At 37.9% G+C, this 18,404-nt stretch overlaps 2 protein-coding genes across 3 annotated transcripts; both read left to right on the top strand.

Moving 5' to 3' along the window:
- On the top strand, positions 9,954-13,543 carry LOC18785848 (chitinase domain-containing protein 1). Of its 2 annotated transcripts, none has more exons than XM_020556939.1 (8): positions 9,954-10,334; positions 10,615-10,688; positions 11,134-11,214; positions 11,333-11,417; positions 11,725-11,822; positions 12,034-12,121; positions 12,253-12,601; positions 13,065-13,543. In XM_020556939.1, exons 1-8 carry the CDS (start codon positions 10,002-10,004, stop codon positions 13,316-13,318), a joined length of 1,362 nt encoding a protein of 453 aa, XP_020412528.1. In that variant the 5' UTR covers positions 9,954-10,001; the 3' UTR covers positions 13,319-13,543. The 2 variants fall into 2 exon arrangements, with proteins under 2 accessions (XP_020412528.1, XP_007218049.2); XM_007217987.2 differs by having other exon boundaries at positions 9,955-10,319.
- Positions 13,965-17,714, top strand: LOC18785717 (rhodanese-like domain-containing protein 4, chloroplastic). Its single transcript, XM_007219237.2, has 8 exons — positions 13,965-14,816; positions 15,416-15,518; positions 15,609-15,695; positions 16,108-16,182; positions 16,296-16,370; positions 16,762-16,842; positions 16,992-17,228; positions 17,352-17,714. Exons 1-8 carry the CDS (start codon positions 14,173-14,175, stop codon positions 17,397-17,399), a joined length of 1,350 nt encoding a protein of 449 aa, XP_007219299.2. The 5' UTR covers positions 13,965-14,172; the 3' UTR covers positions 17,400-17,714.

Genomic DNA, 18,404 nt, shown 5'->3' with positions numbered 1-18,404 from the left:
CCAATGCTTATAGGTATGGGTTCATGGATTTTCTGTTTAATGGGTTCATGGATTACATTATCTGTTATGTTGAATTGGGAATGGATTTAATTTTTTCGTATCTTTTAATCACCCTATGTTATGTTGAATTGGGAATGGATTTATTGTTTTCATGCTTGGTTTCATGTATATGTTGGTTTCTTGCTTGGTTTCATATATATGTTGTGTTCTTAATGGGTTTTGTGTTCTTGAAAATAAACTGAGACACGACGAATTTTAAGGCGTACGACGACGATTACACGACGGTGTTTTTAAACTACCGTCGTTGTATTACTTATACACGACGGTTTTTTCATAAACCGTCGTTTGTATTACGTATAATAGACGACGTCTGTTGAAAATCCGTCGTCTATATATGCCAAATACGTCTGTTTTTGATTAAAACCCGTCGTCTCTGTTGTTTATTACTTGCGATTAGATCATTGTATAATCTGCTATAGTGATGGTCATTGCCTGTATTTTCACTTTATTATAGATAATAGGTTATAGTGTCGGAGATGGATAAGTCATGGATGCACTCGGATAGAAGATCGAAGGCATATGAGTTTGGGGTGGAAGCATTTTTGAACTTTGCTGTAGAAAATCTTCTAACTACAACACATATCCGTTGTCCATGTGTTAAATGTGTTAATTTGAAGTTGTTTGGGGTTGGAATTATAAGGGATCACTTATACTTTAATGGAATTGACCAAAGCTATAAGAATTGGACATTTCACGGAGAACCTTGGGAAGCAACTACTAATGCTAGCAGAAATGTTGAAGAAGATGATGGCCATAGTAGGTACAGTTTTGTGTCTGAAGAAATTGATATGGATGATAATGATTTTGGTGATTTTGGTTCGGATCCGTATGAGTTTGCCAATGTGATTGGGGATGGAGATCAACCAGTGTACCCTGGTTGTAGAAAGTACACGAAGTTATCGGCATTAGTGAAGTTGTATAATTTGAAGGCAAAACATGGGATGAGTGATGTCTGTTTTACAGAATTATTGATACTTCAAGGCGATTTGCTTCCAGAAGGAAATACAATACCAACCTCCATGTATGAGGCTAAAAAGACTTTGTGTGCATTGGGGCTGAGTTATGAGAAAATGCACGCATGCCCCAATGATTGCATCTTGTATAGGAAGGAGTATGAGGATTCAACTAATTGTCCTACTTGTGGTATCTCAAGGTGGAAGGAAGGCAAAGATGCAATCTTGAAAGAGGGTGTGCCAGCGAAGGTGGTGTGGTATTTTCCCCCAATTCCAAGGTTTAAAAGGATGTTTCAATCACATGAGACAGCTAAGAGTTTGACTTGGTGGCATGTTGCTAGAAAATCAATTGACGGTCAGATGTCTCATCCGGCGGATTCCCCGTCTTGGAAACTTCTTGATGATAAATGGCCTGAGTTTGGTAATGAGCCGAGAAACTTGAGATTGGCTCTTTCATCTGATGGATTTAATCCCCACAGTTCTCTAAGTAGCAGATATAGTTGTTGGCCGGTTATCTTAGTTACATATAATCTCCCTCCATGGCTGTGCATGAAACGAAAGTTCATGATGTTAACCTTATTGATTTCCGGTCCTAAACAACCCGGAAATGATATAGACGTCTACTTGGAGCCTTTGATTGATGATTTAAAATCCTTGTGGGTTGGGATTAGAGGAGTGTATGATGCACATAATGGAGAATACTTTACACTCAGAGCTGCATTAATGTGGACAATTAATGATTTCCCCGCCTATGGAAACTTATCTGGTTGTGTTGTTAAAGGATATAAAGCTTGTCCAATATGCGGCGATGATACACCTAGTCACAGGTTGAAAAATGGCCACAAAATTTGTTACATTGGGCATAGAAAATGGTTACCAATCAATCATCCATATAGGAGGCAACGTGCAGCTTTTAATGGGAAACCTGAATATGGCATACCTCCAGAGCCATTAACCGGAGAAGAAGTGCTGCATATGGTTGAAAATGGTGACAGAGTTTGTTGGAAGAAGAAATCAATATTCTTTGATCTCGAGTATTGGAGATACCTTCCTGTGAGGCATGCCCTAGATGTTATGCACATTGAGAAGAATGTTTGCGATAGTATCATTGGTACATTGCTGGAGATCCCTGGAAAAAATAAAGATGGGATTGCTGCTCGATTAGATTTATTGAACATGGGGGTCAAAACTGATTTGCAACCCGAGTATGGAGAAAGACGTACTCGTTTGCCTCCTGGGCCTTGGAATTTGTCAAGAGCAGAGAAGAGAGAGGTTTGCAATTCTTTCTATGGTATGAAGGTCCCTGAAGGTTATTCTTCAAATATTAAAAATCTTGTATCTGTACAAGATTCAAGACTTCTTGGCCTTAAATCACATGATTGTCATACCTTAATGCAACAATTGCTCCCTGTGGCAATTCGTTCTGTTTTGGAGAAGCCTGCAAGGTATGCAATAACTCGTTTGTGCTTCTTCTTCAATGCTATATGTGCAAAGACTGTTGATGTTTCCAAGCTAGATAAGTTGGAAGAAGATGTAGTAGTTACTCTGTGTTTGCTTGAGAAGTACTTTCCCCCTTCATTCTTTGATATCATGGTTCATCTAGTAGTACATCTTGTCAGAGAAGTTCGTCTATGTGGGCCAGTATATTTTAGGTGGATGTATCCGTTTGAAAGATATATGAAAGTGCTGAAGGGGTATGTTCAGAATCGTACTCGTCCCGAAGGTTGCATTGCTGAGCGGTATATAGCTGAAGAAGCGGTAGAGTTTTGTACTCAGCATTTATCTGATGTTAGTACAGTTGGAGTGCCTTCAAGCCAAAAGATGGGAGTTTCAAAGCCATTATCAGGTTGCACAGTGAGCGTAGTTGATCAGGACCTGTTGAATCAAGCACATCTATATGTCTTGGAGAATACGGAGGAAGTCCTACCTTATATCGAGTACGTATGAGTTTTATTCTTTAAGTTTCCATTTAAAATTATTTCTTATGTTTATCTTATATATTTGGGACCGTAATGCTTGAATTTTTCGTGTCATGTAGGCAACATATGATCCACATCAAGACTGCTTATCCAAAATTTAGAAAGAGAACAAAGTGGCTGCAGGATAAGCACAATAGCACTTTCATTCAATGGCTACGCTTCAAGGTATATGTTGTTGAATAACGTATTTCTCTTTTAATTTTCTTCTTATTTATATGTTAGGATGAATTAAGATATGATTAATTTGCAGGTTCAAAGTGAAGTTGAGGAAGACAATCATGGCGTATCAGAAAATTTAAGGTGGCTAGCAGCTGGTCCAAACATGTCAGTGCCATTATATAGGAGCTATCTTATTAAAGGTATTAAATTCAATATCAAGGCACAAGATGATGTGCGGACAACTCAAAATAGTGGAGTTTATTTACTTGCACATACCATGCAAGTTGCTAGTGCCAAGGATAAAAACCCAATTCTCTCAAATATGGGTTTCTATGGTGTCATTCAAGAAATTTGGGACCTTGACTACCAAAAGTTTACAATCCCAGTCTTTAGGTGTGATTGGATAGATAGTTCTGGTCTTGTAGTCGACGAACTTGGATTTACCCTTGTAGATTTGAGTAAAATTGGACATAGGAATGACCAATTTGTTTTGGCTTCTCAAGTCAAACAAATATTTTTTGTTGACGACCCGATGCATCGTGGTTGGTCGGTAGTGTTATCAATGCCTAGTAGAGAATATAATGATGTTATTGGTGATGAAGTATTAGGTGATGTGATAATTGAGTGTGAGCCATTTACTAGAGGGATGCCAAATGTTGACACATTTGATGAACTGGTAGGTGAGTTAGGCGGTCAAAATATTCGAGATGGGTGTGAAGATATATGGATTGAATGATGCTTATGTAATTGGCAGTGTATGACATTAATTTTGTAATATATTGTAATGTGATTTCTTCACTTTCTACGTTCAAATAAAACACGACGTTATTGTGAATCAGTTATTCAGCATATTTACCGACGTCTTAAAGCAACGTAACAATGAAGAACCACGACGCTATTGTGAAGCAATTATTCAGGATATCACATCGGTGAAGGATAAAGAACCGCCATGTAATTCAAAATAACACGACTCCAATCCCATAATACCGACGTCTAAAAAACGAGATATGTAATCTGAACGTTAAAAAATACGACGTCATCATACATTTTCCACGTCGCAAGTTCTTTTATAAACGAAGAGGAACGAAATTAATTCCGACGGAAATTCATTATAACCGCCGTCTAATAACAATTAAACGACGTTATTTGTAATACGGCTCCCATCATAATCTACGCCGTCTATATGTTCTGTAATACGGCTCTCATTTATTTGGAACCGACGTTGTTTAGACGTTCAACGTCGTCTATATTATTAAGTGCGTCGTGAGTAATGAATACATATAAATACAACGTCGACTATATAAATGTATACGTCGTAAATAATGACACTGACAACTATTTCCACGTCATCTTTTTTAGATAAAATCGAAGTGGAAAATTTATTTCACGACGGTTTTTTGTAAATAAGAGACGTTGTAGAACTTTAGCAGACTAAACACGTCTGTTTTTATTGTTTTCCGACGTTGTTGTATTTAACAACGTCTAATATTTATGGTCGTTGTTTATTTCTGAAAATAGGACGTATAAATTTTTTAATACGACTCTCATATATTTGTAACTGACGTTGTTTAGTTTTTCAACGTCTACTATAGAAACACATACGTCGTAAATAATGACACTGACAACTATTTCCACGTCATCTTTTATCAAAAAATCGAAGTGGAAAATTAATTGTACGACGGTTGTGTTTATATGTGCGACGTAGTAGGTATCAATAACGTCGTCTTCTAATGTATTTAAAGACGTCATATTTTTTATTGTCGTGAAAATTATATTTAACGTCGGCGTATTTTTATTGTCGTCGTTGTATGTCTATCTTGCGGCCTTGTTCTCTTAATATGTGTCATATTTTCCCTTTTTAACGACGGTCTTTTTAGAGAATTGGTCGTCTATTATCATCATCGATTGCTTTTTTTAGATCTTTTGCAGTACAAAGACGTCGTTTTGTATTTTTTGATGACGTTGTATTGTTTAACAACGACGGTTATTTAGCGTCGTGGTTTATGAGGGAAAAGATGACGGTGGATTCCACGACCATTGAAAAACTAAATACACGACGGTGATTTACCGTCGTCTTTTTGCTTTTTTGTAGTAGTGCTTGCACAACAATTAACGTTGATCCCAATAAAAAAAAGTAAAAGATGTTCATTTTTTGGTTGGGTTCATCTTCAAATGTGAGATGATAAAACTTGAAAACATGTGATTTATGATAATAGTTGTTATTAAATACGTCTCCTTCACTTCTTCTCTTATTTTTCTCCATCGTTGTTATTTGTATATTAAATAAGAAAATCGAGATCACTACGAAGTTGACGGGTTGATAATTAACACTAGGACTTCAAGTTTAAGGGTAATTCGTCTTAACCACTTGAGTTATGAGCTCTTTCCTCCCTTTAAGAGCATCTCTAGCGTGCAACCCAAACAAGAGGAAAGGCCCTCCTGGCCAGCCCAAGCGCCCTCCAGCGCTAGAGAAGAAGCCCGGGCAAGAGCTGGGTCCCCCCAGCCTTGGCAGGCCCAAGGGCAAGTTTTGACTGGGCTTCAGCTCGAGCGCTGTGACGTCAGCGCTAACGTCACAGCACTGTAATTCAAATTTTTTTTACTGTTGGCGCGTGAATTACACGTGCCAACGATAAAAAAATTTGACTTCTACGCGCTGACGTCAGCCCTGACAGAATCTAACGAGCATGTGCCACGTGTCGCAACAGGGACGTTCAGATCATTTTTTTTCCAGAAATCCGATGATCCTCGTTTTTTTGGCAAAAAAAAATCTAAAAAATTCTGATTTTTTTTTATAAAAAAATACCAAAATTTTTTGTATTTTTTCCCTATAAATACCTAACCATTTTATTTACTTTCCACACCAAATCTTCATACAATTTCTTCTCCATCCAATATTTTTTTACTCTCAACTCACATTATTCACTTTCCACACTAATTCTCCATACAAACTATTCTCCTTCCAATATTTTTTATTCTCCACTCACATTTTTCACTTTCCACACCAATTCTCCATACAAACTATTCTCCTTCCAATATTTTTTATTCTCCACTCACATTTTTCACTTTCCACACCAATTCTCCATACAAACTATTCTCCTTCCAATATTTTTTACTTTCCACTCACATTTTTCTCTTTCCACACCAATTCTCCATACAAACTCTTTTCCTTCCAATATTTTTTACTCTCCACTCACATTTTTCTACTACTTTCCATTTGTATTAAAAAAAAAAAAAAGGCATCTTCTGTCAAAACCGGAGGCTCGTGGTCAACTGCGGAAGATATTGCGTTGTGTCAGTCTTGGGTGAACGTTAGTCATGACCCTATCACGGGCAATGAGATGAAGTTCCATCATATGTGGAGCAAAATTTATGGAGAATTTTGTCAAAGATCGGGTTCCATTCAGATTGAAATGACCGTGTCTAGTAGATGAAAACTTTTGAATAAAGAGTTAGGGAAATGGAGAAATGCCTTGACAAAAGCAAGGGAGAACATTCGAAGCGGTCAAAATCTATCCGATGAGGTAAAATATTTATAATTGCCATTTTAATCAATTTAATGTAACTTTTTTTTTTATTGCATATTCTATTTCTTTTTCTTGCATAACCTTTTTTTTTTCTTTTTGCATTTCCAATTTGTCTATGTTTTCTTGCATAATCAATTTTATTCTTGCATTTCAAAATAGTTTATATTTTCTTGCATAATATTTTTTTTTCTTGCACGTCCAATTATTTATTTTTAATAGATCATACAAACACAAATGTGGTTCGGTGCCACAGGGCAAGGCAAAAAAATTTCGTGCATTTCCAATGTTGGGAAGTTGTGAAGGATTGTTCGAGATTCAAAATTATTCCCACCGTTCTGCCGGTTGTGTTGAATGAGACGCCGCTCCACGATTCGCCATTAGACTCCCCAATGGAAACGGAGTCACCACTCCCATGTCCGCCGAGACCTGTTGGGAGAAAGGCGGCAAAGGCTAAGAGAGGGGGCACTCCGAACGATGAATGTGTACAATTATTGGAGCAAATAGCTAAGAACACCTCACTAAGAATTGAGAGAGACTTGAAAAGAGATGAAGCGGACAAGGCACGAGAGGAAGCATTTGCAATTCAACAGCAACAAGCACAAGAAAAAGACATAGATGATAGAGAGATGAAAATCATGGCTATAGATACGAGCCATATGTCTCCTGAAATAAAGGCCTATTGGAAGCATAGACGAAGGGATGTGATGAGAAGAAAACTTTTCCATGACGACGGACCTAGCAATACGGATTGGTTAAATGATGAAAACCATTAGGTTGTATTGAAACACCTTTGCCATATGTTGTATTGTTGTATTATCCTTTAATTTGTTGCATTGTTTCCTTTTTATTCAATAAAAAAGCATTAAATAATATGACTATTTATTAAAAATATTTGAGCATCAAAACAAAGATTAATTAAAAATAAACCTTAATCTATTGCAAACAACACATAAAACAAACCATACATAAAATCATAATTAAAAAAAAAAGCATAATTCCAAAAAACACCACAAAAAAAATAAAGGATAATTAAAAACAAAGCATAATTCTAAACCAAGCACTAATCTTGACTTCATCCATTGTGATTGCCTTTCATCTCCCACAAGTGCTCGATCAAGTCAACTTGACGTCTCTCGTGAACATATGAAGATTGCATTTCTTGATAAAGATCAATCATGGGGTTGTTGAATCGACCATCCCGAAGTAACGGTTCGGGCTTCATTGGTAGTCCATTTGGTCCCATCGGCCTTTCATATATTCTTGTCAACGCCGTGTTCATGGGATCGGGTTCAAACACCTCTGGAGCATCGTAATCATACTCATCCTCCACAATCATGTTGTGGAGGATGATGCAAGTCATCATAATACTCCGCAACACCTCCTCATCTAGCATCCAAGTAGCACCTATAATAATTGCCCAACGAGCTTGCAAGATACCGAAACACCTTTCCACGTTTTTCCTGTAACCTTCTTGAAAGGAAGCAAAGCTTCTGTCCTTCTCGGATTGGGGATTCGGAATTGTTTTCACGAATGTCGTCCACCTAGGATAAATTCCATTAGCAAGGTAATACACACCAGAGTATACGGTATTGTTGATTTGGTACATGACCTGGGGGGAATGACCTCGCAATACCTCGTCGAACACCGAGGATTGACCAAGGACATTGAAGTCATTATGAGATCCGGCAACCCCGAAGAAGGCTTGCCAAACACAATAGTCGAATGAAGCTACGGCCTCCAAAATTATACTTTTTTGGCCCTTCCGATTCCCGTACTTTCCTTGCCAAGCAGTAGGACAATTCTTCCACTGGCATTGTTTGCAATCGATGCTTCCAATCATTCCTGGAAAACCTCGAGCCTCGCCTTTTTGTAGAAACCTTTGCAGGTCCCTCGGCGTGGGTTTGCGAAGGTACTCCCTTGTGTACAAATTTTTCATTGCATCGCAGAATCTCACCAAGCTTTCTAGGATAGTAGACTTTCCCATCCTTGCAATCTCATCCACTGCTCTTCAGATGCCCCATAAGCAAGCATCAGCAAAGCAGCTGTAAGTTTTTGCTTCGGGATAAGACCCAAAACTCCAACTGCATCATGCTTTTGAATGAAGTATGTGTCGTAATTATAAATATCATGCATGATTTTTTAGAACAAATGTGGCTGCATTCTATATCTTTCTCGAAACTTAGAAACAAGATATAACGAATTTGGGATAAAGTAATCCTCCAAGAGATTCTTACCCCGAGAGTCCCTACGTCTATCCACATTCGGGACACGACGACAACGGTCTTGCCTTGATTAATTAAGCATACACACCGCTGTTGCAAGCATTTGTTCCTCTTCTTCATCAGCGTCCCGATCTTCTTCAGCACATCTACGCCGGATTTCTTCCCTTTTTTTCTGTTGCCTCTCCAACACCCTCCTCAAGTTTGACATTGAGATTATAATGTGTTTTGTAAAATTTGAGAAATGAAGGAATAGATAAGAGATGGTGTGAGATGTATGAGTTGATGGTGTAGTTTTATAGAGGGATTCAGAAGATAGAGATGACATGTGGCACAATTTTAGAAGGTGAAAATCTTATCTGAAATCTGAGAATATAATTTTTTAAAAACATATGAAAATCTTATCTGACATGGGACACGTGGCACAATTTTAGAGGGTGAAAATCTTATCTGAAATCTGAGATTATAATTTTTTTAAAAATATCTAAAAATCTTATTTGACATGGGACACGTGGCACAATTTTAGATGGTGAAAATCTTATCTGAAATATGAGATTATAATTTTTTTTGAATGAATATCCGAAAAATTTATCTGGAATAAGATACGTGGCAATCAATATTCTCATTCGAAAATCTTTTCTGAAAAATAATGGACACGTGACAACCAAAAATCTTATCCGAAAATTTAATTACAAAAGATTATCAAAATTAATGGTTTAAAGGTAAAAAAAAAAAAAAAAAAGGAAATAAAGTACAATGAATAGTATTTACCTTAGACTTAGCCCTCATGGGTGGAACCACAAATGACAATGTTGACACTATTCACGTGAATAGTGGCAGCCCTTGCACTGTAGTGCTGACATCAGCACCAAAACGAGGGCTGGAGCTCGGGTCAGCCCAAGTTGCTGGGTCCCACCTTACGCTCGGGCTTGGACTCCTCGCTGAAACTGGGTTTTTTTTTCTCTCCCCAACCTTGGACTCAGCTGATCGCTAGAGTTGCTCTTATGGATGAAGATGCACTAAGCCTATAAAGGATAAAGAGTGGATTCTGAGCGACATGCGGTTTATTTTCATTTAAATACATTGACGCGAAGTGTGATATATGACATGTCGTTTTCAGCAACAAACCAACTGAGAAATACTTGTCAGTTTCCTCTCCAGCCAGTAACGACACAAATGGCCAAGAAAAGAGACCGCCGAGTCGCGCCGAGTTCGAACCGCGGCAAAGACCGAGTTGAATCGTCGGATCAATCCTCAGACCCAAAGCTCACAATCACCTTGGTCCTCTCCTTCTGCGTAGCTGCAGCAGCCGCTGTGCTCGCGTACCGCATCAAATATGCTCATCCGATCACGAACCGTGCGCAGTCTTACGTGCACCAGCGAGGCCTCGTTAAGATTGATGTGAATTACCAAGAGATCCTCACTGCAAGTACCACACTGGTTACTAGCTTGTTCTGTTCTGCGTTTGGTCTGTTTGGTTGCCGAGAAAATGTGGGAAACTGAGAGAAACTGAAGTTATAGTATACTATCTTTTAGCTTTTATTACTCGGGAAATGCACGAAAGATAAGAAATTTTTAGTGTTTGGATTTGTCTCAAGCTTTTCCCAGATTTCTCAGCAGCCAAACAGAAAATTTTATGCTCCACCACTCTGTTTTGTATAATCGTGAAATTGAGAAATAAAGTTCATGTTATTATTGTTAATTTGTTGTGGAATTTCAGGAAAATGCGAAGGTCTCAGAAAATACTTCTGGCAGGCACTATAAGTACCCTGTATTGGCCTACATCACTCCATGGTATGTCTTACAGTCTGTTTGGCCATGCTTTTTGGGATTGCATTCTATTCTCTGTAAAATTTAGGTGTTCGAATTCCATTCTCTAGCACATCCTGTGGAACCAAATACAACAAGAATTTTAGTTAACATTTCAAACAGGAAAAGAAAAGAACTTGGAATTTAAGTATTTAAAAGTTGAGGAAGTCATTTGGTCCCTAACACACTCTGAATCGAGGTTTATTAGCCTTTCTCCATACGAAGTGCCGGTCTTTTGGTTTAAGATAGCTTGGTGCATTTGATATGATTCCGCACAGTTTTTGGTTATAAAAGTTTGATGTTGTCTGACAACGTAGGTATCTAGTTAGTAGTTTGTATAGCTGAGTTTCTCATATAATCATATCAGACATATTTGCATTAGTGAGCTTGAAATGTTTGTGAACTCCTTTTCACACATCAAATTGTGCAGGAATTCCAAGGGCTATGATATGGCGAAAAGGTTCAACTCGAAGTTTACACATTTATCTCCCGTATGGTATGATCTAAAGAGGTACGCTTCCAGTTTTCTTAGTTTGACAAAGTGATGTAGTTGGTGTCTGTTTTGCACCAGGTGAGTAACAATTTCATTGCTGGATGAGTTTTTAGTAATTTATTCTTTTTGTCATCAGTCAAGGGACAGGCTTAATTCTGGAAGGTAGGCATAATGCTGATATGGGATGGATCTCAGAGCTTAGAATGGCAGGAGATGTTTGGGTATGGAGAAGATTTTTATATCTACACTCCTCTTTTTGGTAAATGGCAAACTATTGGCTTTGGTATATTCTGCAAGAACACATTAAAAGCCAGAATAAGACTTAGCAGGAGTAGATCTTGCTTGTTTGCTCTTGATTTGGTTTCTATTCAGGACCTGTGATTGAAAAATTTGGGTAGGCATGTTATAAAATTGGAGAGGTCTCATCAATACATTCTCGACGATATATTGCCTGTGCTTTTATTTGAGACACATTTTAATCTAGATGGACCGATAGTCTCATATGTACAATACCTTTCTAATGTACAGGTATTGCCTAGAGTTGTTCTGGAAGCATTTCCAGCCGAGCTGCTGACAAAGAAGAAGCAGAGGAGTAAAGCTATTACTCTTCTAGTAAATGAGTGCAAGTAGGCCTCCAATCTAGACTGTTTTTGTATGTTTTTCTTAAGATATTATGCCCGGAATCTACACAATAGGCTTCTGACTGTGTTGGACTTTGGTTACTATTTAATATTTGTGTAGTCTACCAATATTAAGGTCGATTTTCTATATATCTAACCACTTTTTTATTTAAAAAAAGTGTAATTTTAGGTTTTTGGGGGATTTATTTCTGTTCAGGGAAATGGGATATGATGGTATCGTGCTGGAATCTTGGTCAAGGTGGGCAGCTTACAGGATTTTGCATGATCCAAGCATGAGGAATTTGGTAAATTACTAATTTTGCGCTCTCTCTCTCTCTCTCTCTCTCTCTCTACGTGTGTGTGTGTTAGTAGCTTGTAAAATGTCCTCTTTCAAATATGTAAGATCTGAGGAATATATATTGTTCTGCAAGTGTAGGCATTGCAGTTTATAAAAGAGCTTGGAGATGCACTGCATGCTGTGAGCTTAGAGAGGAATGATAAGCAACGGTTGCAGTTGGTTTATGTTATAGGTCCACCACATTCAGAGAAGCTCCAAGAGCACGATTTTGGACCTAAAGATCTTCGGAGCTTGGGTGATGCTGTGGATGGATTTTCACTGATGATGTATGACTTCTCGGGGCCTCAAAATCCAGGTCCCAATGCACCTCTGAAGTGGATTCATTCAACCCTGCAGCTGCTCCTTGGTACTGATAAAAACAGTGCTCTGGCCCACAAGATATTTCTTGGCATCAATTTCTATGGGAATGATTTTGCCCTCTCCGGAGGTATTTTTCTTTTTCTTTTCTATCTATACAATTTTTGTTGTCGATTTGGAGAATCTATATTTTTTTTATCATTTCTTGGTTGCTCTTTCTCCTAGGGAGTGAAATATGATGGGTGTCTTATGAGTTTCAATGAGGGGTGGCCATGGGCAGGTTGGGTGGGTTAGAGGTTTTAATAGTGCCTGTCCAATTTACAATCCAATTTGTCCTAGGAACATATTAGGAGAACAAGGAAACATTGCAATTTTGCATGACGACTATATTGGATCTGGATTGATCATCTGTAACATCGTAGATTTGATTACTTATCTGAAGCGTCTACCATCGTCTCTGGGTTAAAAAAAATTCATTTCATTGTCTAGTACATCTCTCGAAGTTTACTTGAAATTGCATGCAAATGACTTCTTCCTTTGTTTTTCATTTTATGAAGAGAGTACTCAATGTTATTAAAAAAAAAAATTTGCAGGTCCAGGTGGTGGTGCTGTCACTGGAAGGGATTACCTGTCCTTGTTGGAGAAGCACGGGCCTGTGATGCGATGGGAAAAAAAGAGTGCAGAACATTTGTTCTTTTACTCTGATGATGAATATAACAACCACGCTGTGTTCTATCCATCCCTGATGTCAATTTCCATGCGGCTAGAGGAAGCTCATAAATGGGGATGTGGAGTCTCGATATGGGAAATTGGGCAAGGTCTGGATTACTTTTTTGATCTTTTGTGAAGCAGTCCTCATTTGATCTTTCTACACGTAACAAAATTTTGTTCATTTTGGGTTGAACTTTTCTGTCCACGGAATAACAAAGTTTTAGTTAGAGGTGACAATAGTTTGAAGAATTCTCAGGTCACTACATTTGAAGAAAAATAATAATACTAGGATTACATCTTCTTGTAAAGAATTTTATGATCATATGGATGAATGTAACAGATTTGGTTTTTCCTCCTTCCTTCGAAGTTCATACTGTAATTGAATGGCCAGGCTACTATCCACCTGATCAAATTAGCAGGCAGGCTAGCCCTTTCAGTGCATCTTAACTATTTCTGAAGACAGATGGGAAGTTTGGGATGAAACTCATTTTTTGTTATTTCAAAAAGAGTTATCCAATCACAAATTTTAATTTAAACCCAAATTTTAAATCCTTGGTTTAAGGTTTGGGGAAGGCTCTAGGGCCACTTCCGGCGTACTGTAGTCTGTACTGCTGCACAGTTTCTCAGTACTTCTGGGAACTTTTTTTCTCAGCCACACAAACATGTACAACGCAAAGTCATCATGCCCTTGCCATCAACAACATAAAATGATCAACAACCTCGCAATCCTTACTTACCACGTGTCATGCGTTGAATGGCCAAGTTCTCATCCTGCATGACACGTCAGCACCACCCTCCACCCAAAAGGCACCAGTCAATTTGCACCCGCTGAAGCTAAGGCTTGTAAAGCCTTGCATCATCCTAGAAAGAAACAAAAATTCTGCATAAACCATCCATCCATCTCTAAGGTCATATGATGTTTCAGGCTTTTCCATCAGTTTTCTGAGACCCCCAAAGAGTGTTTCTCTGCTTCTTACATATAATTATGCCATGGAGGCCCTCAATGCAGCAAGCTTGACCCCCATATCTGTTCTTGGTGACAGAAAAAAAGAACCCAGAAAATTTCCATCACTGCCCACCATTTCCCTACCCAAATTCTCAAATTCCACAAGTCTTAGCACCACCCCACAAGCTTCACAGGAGTCTTCATCTAGGAGCTTTCATGGTGGCCTGTTGCTTTTATCTTCTGTTTTCAATACTGGGTTTGCCAAAGCTTTGACATATGAAGAAGCATTGGGGCAATCTGTGAGTACCAGTACAGGTGGAGACTTGGAAGCAAGTGGGATTCTTGATAATGTTACTGCTTTTGTGACTGAGAACCCTGCAGTTATAGCTGGTGGTTTTGCCATTTTGGCTGTTCCCCTGGTTTTGTCTCAGGTTCTGAAGCCTCCCAAGCCATGGGGTGTTGATACTGCAAGAAATGCTTACGCAAAATTGGGCGATGATGCCAATGCTCAGTTGCTTGATATCAGATCACCAGCTGAGTTTAGGCAAGTTGGTACACCGGATGTCCGGGGTCTGGGGAAGAAGGCGGTGCCAATTGTTTACAAAGGTGAAGATAAGCCAGGTTTCTTAAAGAAGCTCTCTTTGAAGTTCAAGGAACCAGAAAATACCACATTGTTCGTCCTAGATAAGTAAGATTTAACACCCGATTCTATAGTTTTTTCTTTCCTCATTCCTTATGAATTACTCATCAATTGCTGAGGTTATTCCAAAAGATACTATCAAATGCCTGCTAGTGTACATTATGCAATTGGTTTATGTAGGCATCACTATTTTTACAGCAAAAGGAAATCTTACATGATAATGTACATTATGCAATTAATTCACACAAACAATTAATTTTGAGAAGGAACAATTTACATGAAGAAGATATTTCACACAATGCAACTCATTTTTCACTTAAAAGACCTTGGTTTTCCTACAATTTCCTAGAAATTTTCATATCTAGTGCAACAATATCAACTTTGGTTGTGACAAGCAATGCTTCCAGTGGGTGGGGAAAAGGGATGGAATCAAGCTGAACTGAATAACTTCGTATAGTAAATAAATGAGATGGGAAAAGAACAGCTTGTTGATATTCCAATTTTAGTTCTATCATGAACTGGATCCTGATTGTATTGTTGTTTCCTTGACTTCCATTTTAACATGCTTGTGATGTTGTGACTGGATTTTTGTTATTCCAAAAGCCAATATATGAAGCTAATGCTGCTTAATTTCTGATGGAAGCCAGATTTGATGGGAACTCCGAACTGGTTGCAGAGTTAGTCACTGTAAATGGGTTCAAAGCTGCGTATGCCATAAAAGATGGCGCAGAAGGACCCCGGGGATGGGTGGTCTGTCCCATTTACCTTCCACAGTTACTCCTTCTTTCTATACAAGTCTTAACAAGTTTTAGTACCTTGACACTGATTATCATTTTGCAGAATAGCAGTCTTCCTTGGACACCACCAACAAAATTACTGTCTCTTGATTTTGGCAATTTAGCGGATGCTATTGGTGATGCCGTTGGAGTAATTATCACGATTTTCATTTGTTGTTTGCTATATTTTCAATTATAATGCATAAACTATTGCCTTGTTGAACTATACGGTGCCATTTGACCTCTATCTTGTACTTTTCAACAGGGATGTTATTAGTTGAAGACAGATGATAAAAGTTTGATAGCCTAAAAGTTTAGTAGAAATGCTTAGATAGATAGAGAATGTTGGTGAAAATAAAAAACAAAAAGGCGAAATGAAGTCATAATAGAACATCTGCATGTATTTGAAACATCCACACCACCCCTAGTTCATATTTTCTTTAAAAAAAGGAGCTGTTGATGTCTGCCATTGTTCACTGATTCCCTAGTTTATGATTCTCTTCAAAAGAATTTCGATTCTTTTAGCAGGATTCTTACATAGCTATGTGGTAAATTATGTGCAGGAGGGATCAGGTTCCTTGTCTGTTTCCCTTGGGATTGCTGCAGCAACTGGATTGGGTTTATTGGCTTTTACTGAGGTTGGGCTGATAAGTCTATTGCATACTGTATTTATCTTTTGATTCGCCTTTTGGTGTGATATGTATCCTTATGGAAGAGCTTCCAAACTGATTGTTTCACTCTACCTTTCTAGTTAGAAACAATCCTCCAACTCTTAGGCTCAGCTGCACTAGTTCAGTTTGCGAGCAAGAAACTCCTTTTTGCTGAGGTGAGTCTCCTTTTTTTTAAAATTTTTTTTTTTAATTATATATATATTTTATAAATACTTTCAAGAAGTTATTTGATGGAAGTTTTACTGTGGTTGATAAGAATGTAAATCTTCGAAATAACACATATTACCCAACGTTCATCTTCCTGGCTAATACGGCATGTTTACCCTTAGTTATTTTCAGTCTTACAGTCTGCATCCCTTCAATTTAAATTATCCTTTTGATAAAGGTCAAACTCATCATAAGTTTGAAGCTGCAAAGCTCATGCATGCATGTTTGTGTTGTATGTATCTCCTTAATCATAGAGAGAAGTTATTGTCTTAAATAAGAATTGAAAACTTGAGGATTAACATTCAACTTCACATCACCTAAGTTGTTTTTTTCTGATAGGATCGAAAAGCAACTCTACAAGAAGTTGATAAGTTCTTAACCACCAAGGTTGCCCCTAAGGAGCTTGTTGATGACATAAAGGTACGAGATTATAAATGTGTTTTCAGCATTTTCAACAGATTCTTCAATTAAATGCATCATAGACTAGAGATCTTTTTGTTGTTCCCTTTTCTTTTAACAATTGGAATATACTAAATTCCATTGTCCTTATCAATTTCCTTGAATTTCAGCAAATCGGCACAGCTCTTCTGCCAGTGTCTGTGACTAGCAAAGGTCTTCCTGCACCGGCAGAAGCAACCCCAGAGCCTACTGCTGCTAATGATACTGTACAGAAAGCAGAAGCTGCTGTGGAGCTTAAAGTAGAAGCAGCTGCAGAAGCTGCTCCTGAAATAAATTCAGTACCCAAACCAGAAGTTAAAGCAGAATCACTTCCCGGGATTTCGAAACCACTTTCTCCATTCCCTTATGTAATTCTTCACTTCAGTTGCTATATGAATTTTTTTTTAAAATTTTATCAAGCCTCATGGTGATTGAATATTTTGTGGAAGACTTGACCAAATTTTGATTCTTTTGTGTATTTATGGTTGCAGTATCCTGATTTCAAGCCTCCAGCTTCTCCCCGCCCATCCCAGCCCTAGAGACATATCTCAAAGCAGCAAGCTGTTTATCTAGGAATCTTCAGAGCTACACAATTAGTTGTGCAACTTATGCTCCTGTTGCTGTGTTACATGAAGTTTTGGAGGCTACATTTCTCTGAAGATATAGAACACTCATGAGTTGGATAAAATAGTTTTCCATAAGTAGCCCTTTTCTTGCGTTTATTTTACTGCTTAAATACACTATTTGTAAAATCAGGTGGATATTTGTAGTTTTCCATAAGTAGCCCTCTTCATGTATTAGCTCCGTTTGGATTCTCCATAAATAGTATCTCTAAAGGGTTTTTGGAACAGGCATAATATATGACTCTGGTTGCTTGCCTAAGAGCAACTACTAGAAATAAAAAAGTAAAAATAATAATTAAAATAATTTTTTTTAGTACAAGCAATTAGGCGGAGGGGGTTTCGAATCTCTGGCCACATAGGTGGAGATAGAATGGAACTTTACCGCATTGGGTTTTTTATTCAGTGACTGAAGCAAACCAGTTTTATTCTTGAGAGATTAGCAAAACTTGTCCAAAATTTCTTCGCCTTTCTTTAAATTTTAAAATTAGGTGCAAAAGCAGACTCACTGCAACTTATTGAATTTTAAGTGTAGGGGGAGTAAACAATTTGGTTTAAGAAATGAGGGGAAATTTACAAGTTTTTTTTTCCTTCATTTCCAAGGGAAAATAATTGGACTATTGCATTGGTGCCTCGAAAAAACTGGCCGTTGTCAACTTGTCACATTTAAGAAAAATAATTACCGTTGGACTCCTGATGTTTTCAGTTATCTTATCTTATTTATTTATTTAATATATTTTCTTTTGCAGTTCACCATCCCCGTTGTAAATTTGTCACACATGATACCGTTGGAGACCATTTTGCTGAGGTGGCAATCCAATTTTGTTTTATTTTTTTGACCTATGCCTCAACGACAACAAAACGTCACCGTTAGTGATGCACTGCATTCTCAAACGGACGCGAAATCAAAATGCAATCGAGCGG

The sequence above is a fragment of the Prunus persica genome, chromosome G2, assembly GCF_000346465.2.
Source record: "Prunus persica cultivar Lovell chromosome G2, Prunus_persica_NCBIv2, whole genome shotgun sequence".
NCBI classification, from domain to species: Eukaryota; Viridiplantae; Streptophyta; class Magnoliopsida; order Rosales; family Rosaceae; genus Prunus; species Prunus persica.
This window is presented reverse-complemented; position numbering and strand designations above follow the sequence as displayed.

Bases quoted from the DNA above. Each gene is read 5' to 3' on its own strand.
- LOC18785848 (XM_020556939.1), top strand. From the start codon at position 10,002: ATGTCGTTTTCAGCAACAAACCAACTGAGAAATACTTGTCAGTTTCCT. The intron at 11,823-12,033 runs GTAGGCCTCCAA...ATTTCTGTTCAG, and splicing joins CTTCTAGTAAATGAGTGCAA to GGAAATGGGATATGATGGTA. The intron at 12,122-12,252 runs GTAAATTACTAA...CTGCAAGTGTAG, and splicing joins ATCCAAGCATGAGGAATTTG to GCATTGCAGTTTATAAAAGA.
- LOC18785717 (XM_007219237.2), top strand. From the start codon at position 14,173: ATGGAGGCCCTCAATGCAGCAAGCTTGACCCCCATATCTGTTCTTGGT. The intron at 15,519-15,608 runs GTCTGTCCCATT...ATCATTTTGCAG, and splicing joins AAGGACCCCGGGGATGGGTG to AATAGCAGTCTTCCTTGGAC. The intron at 16,371-16,761 runs GTGAGTCTCCTT...TTTTTCTGATAG, and splicing joins AGAAACTCCTTTTTGCTGAG to GATCGAAAAGCAACTCTACA.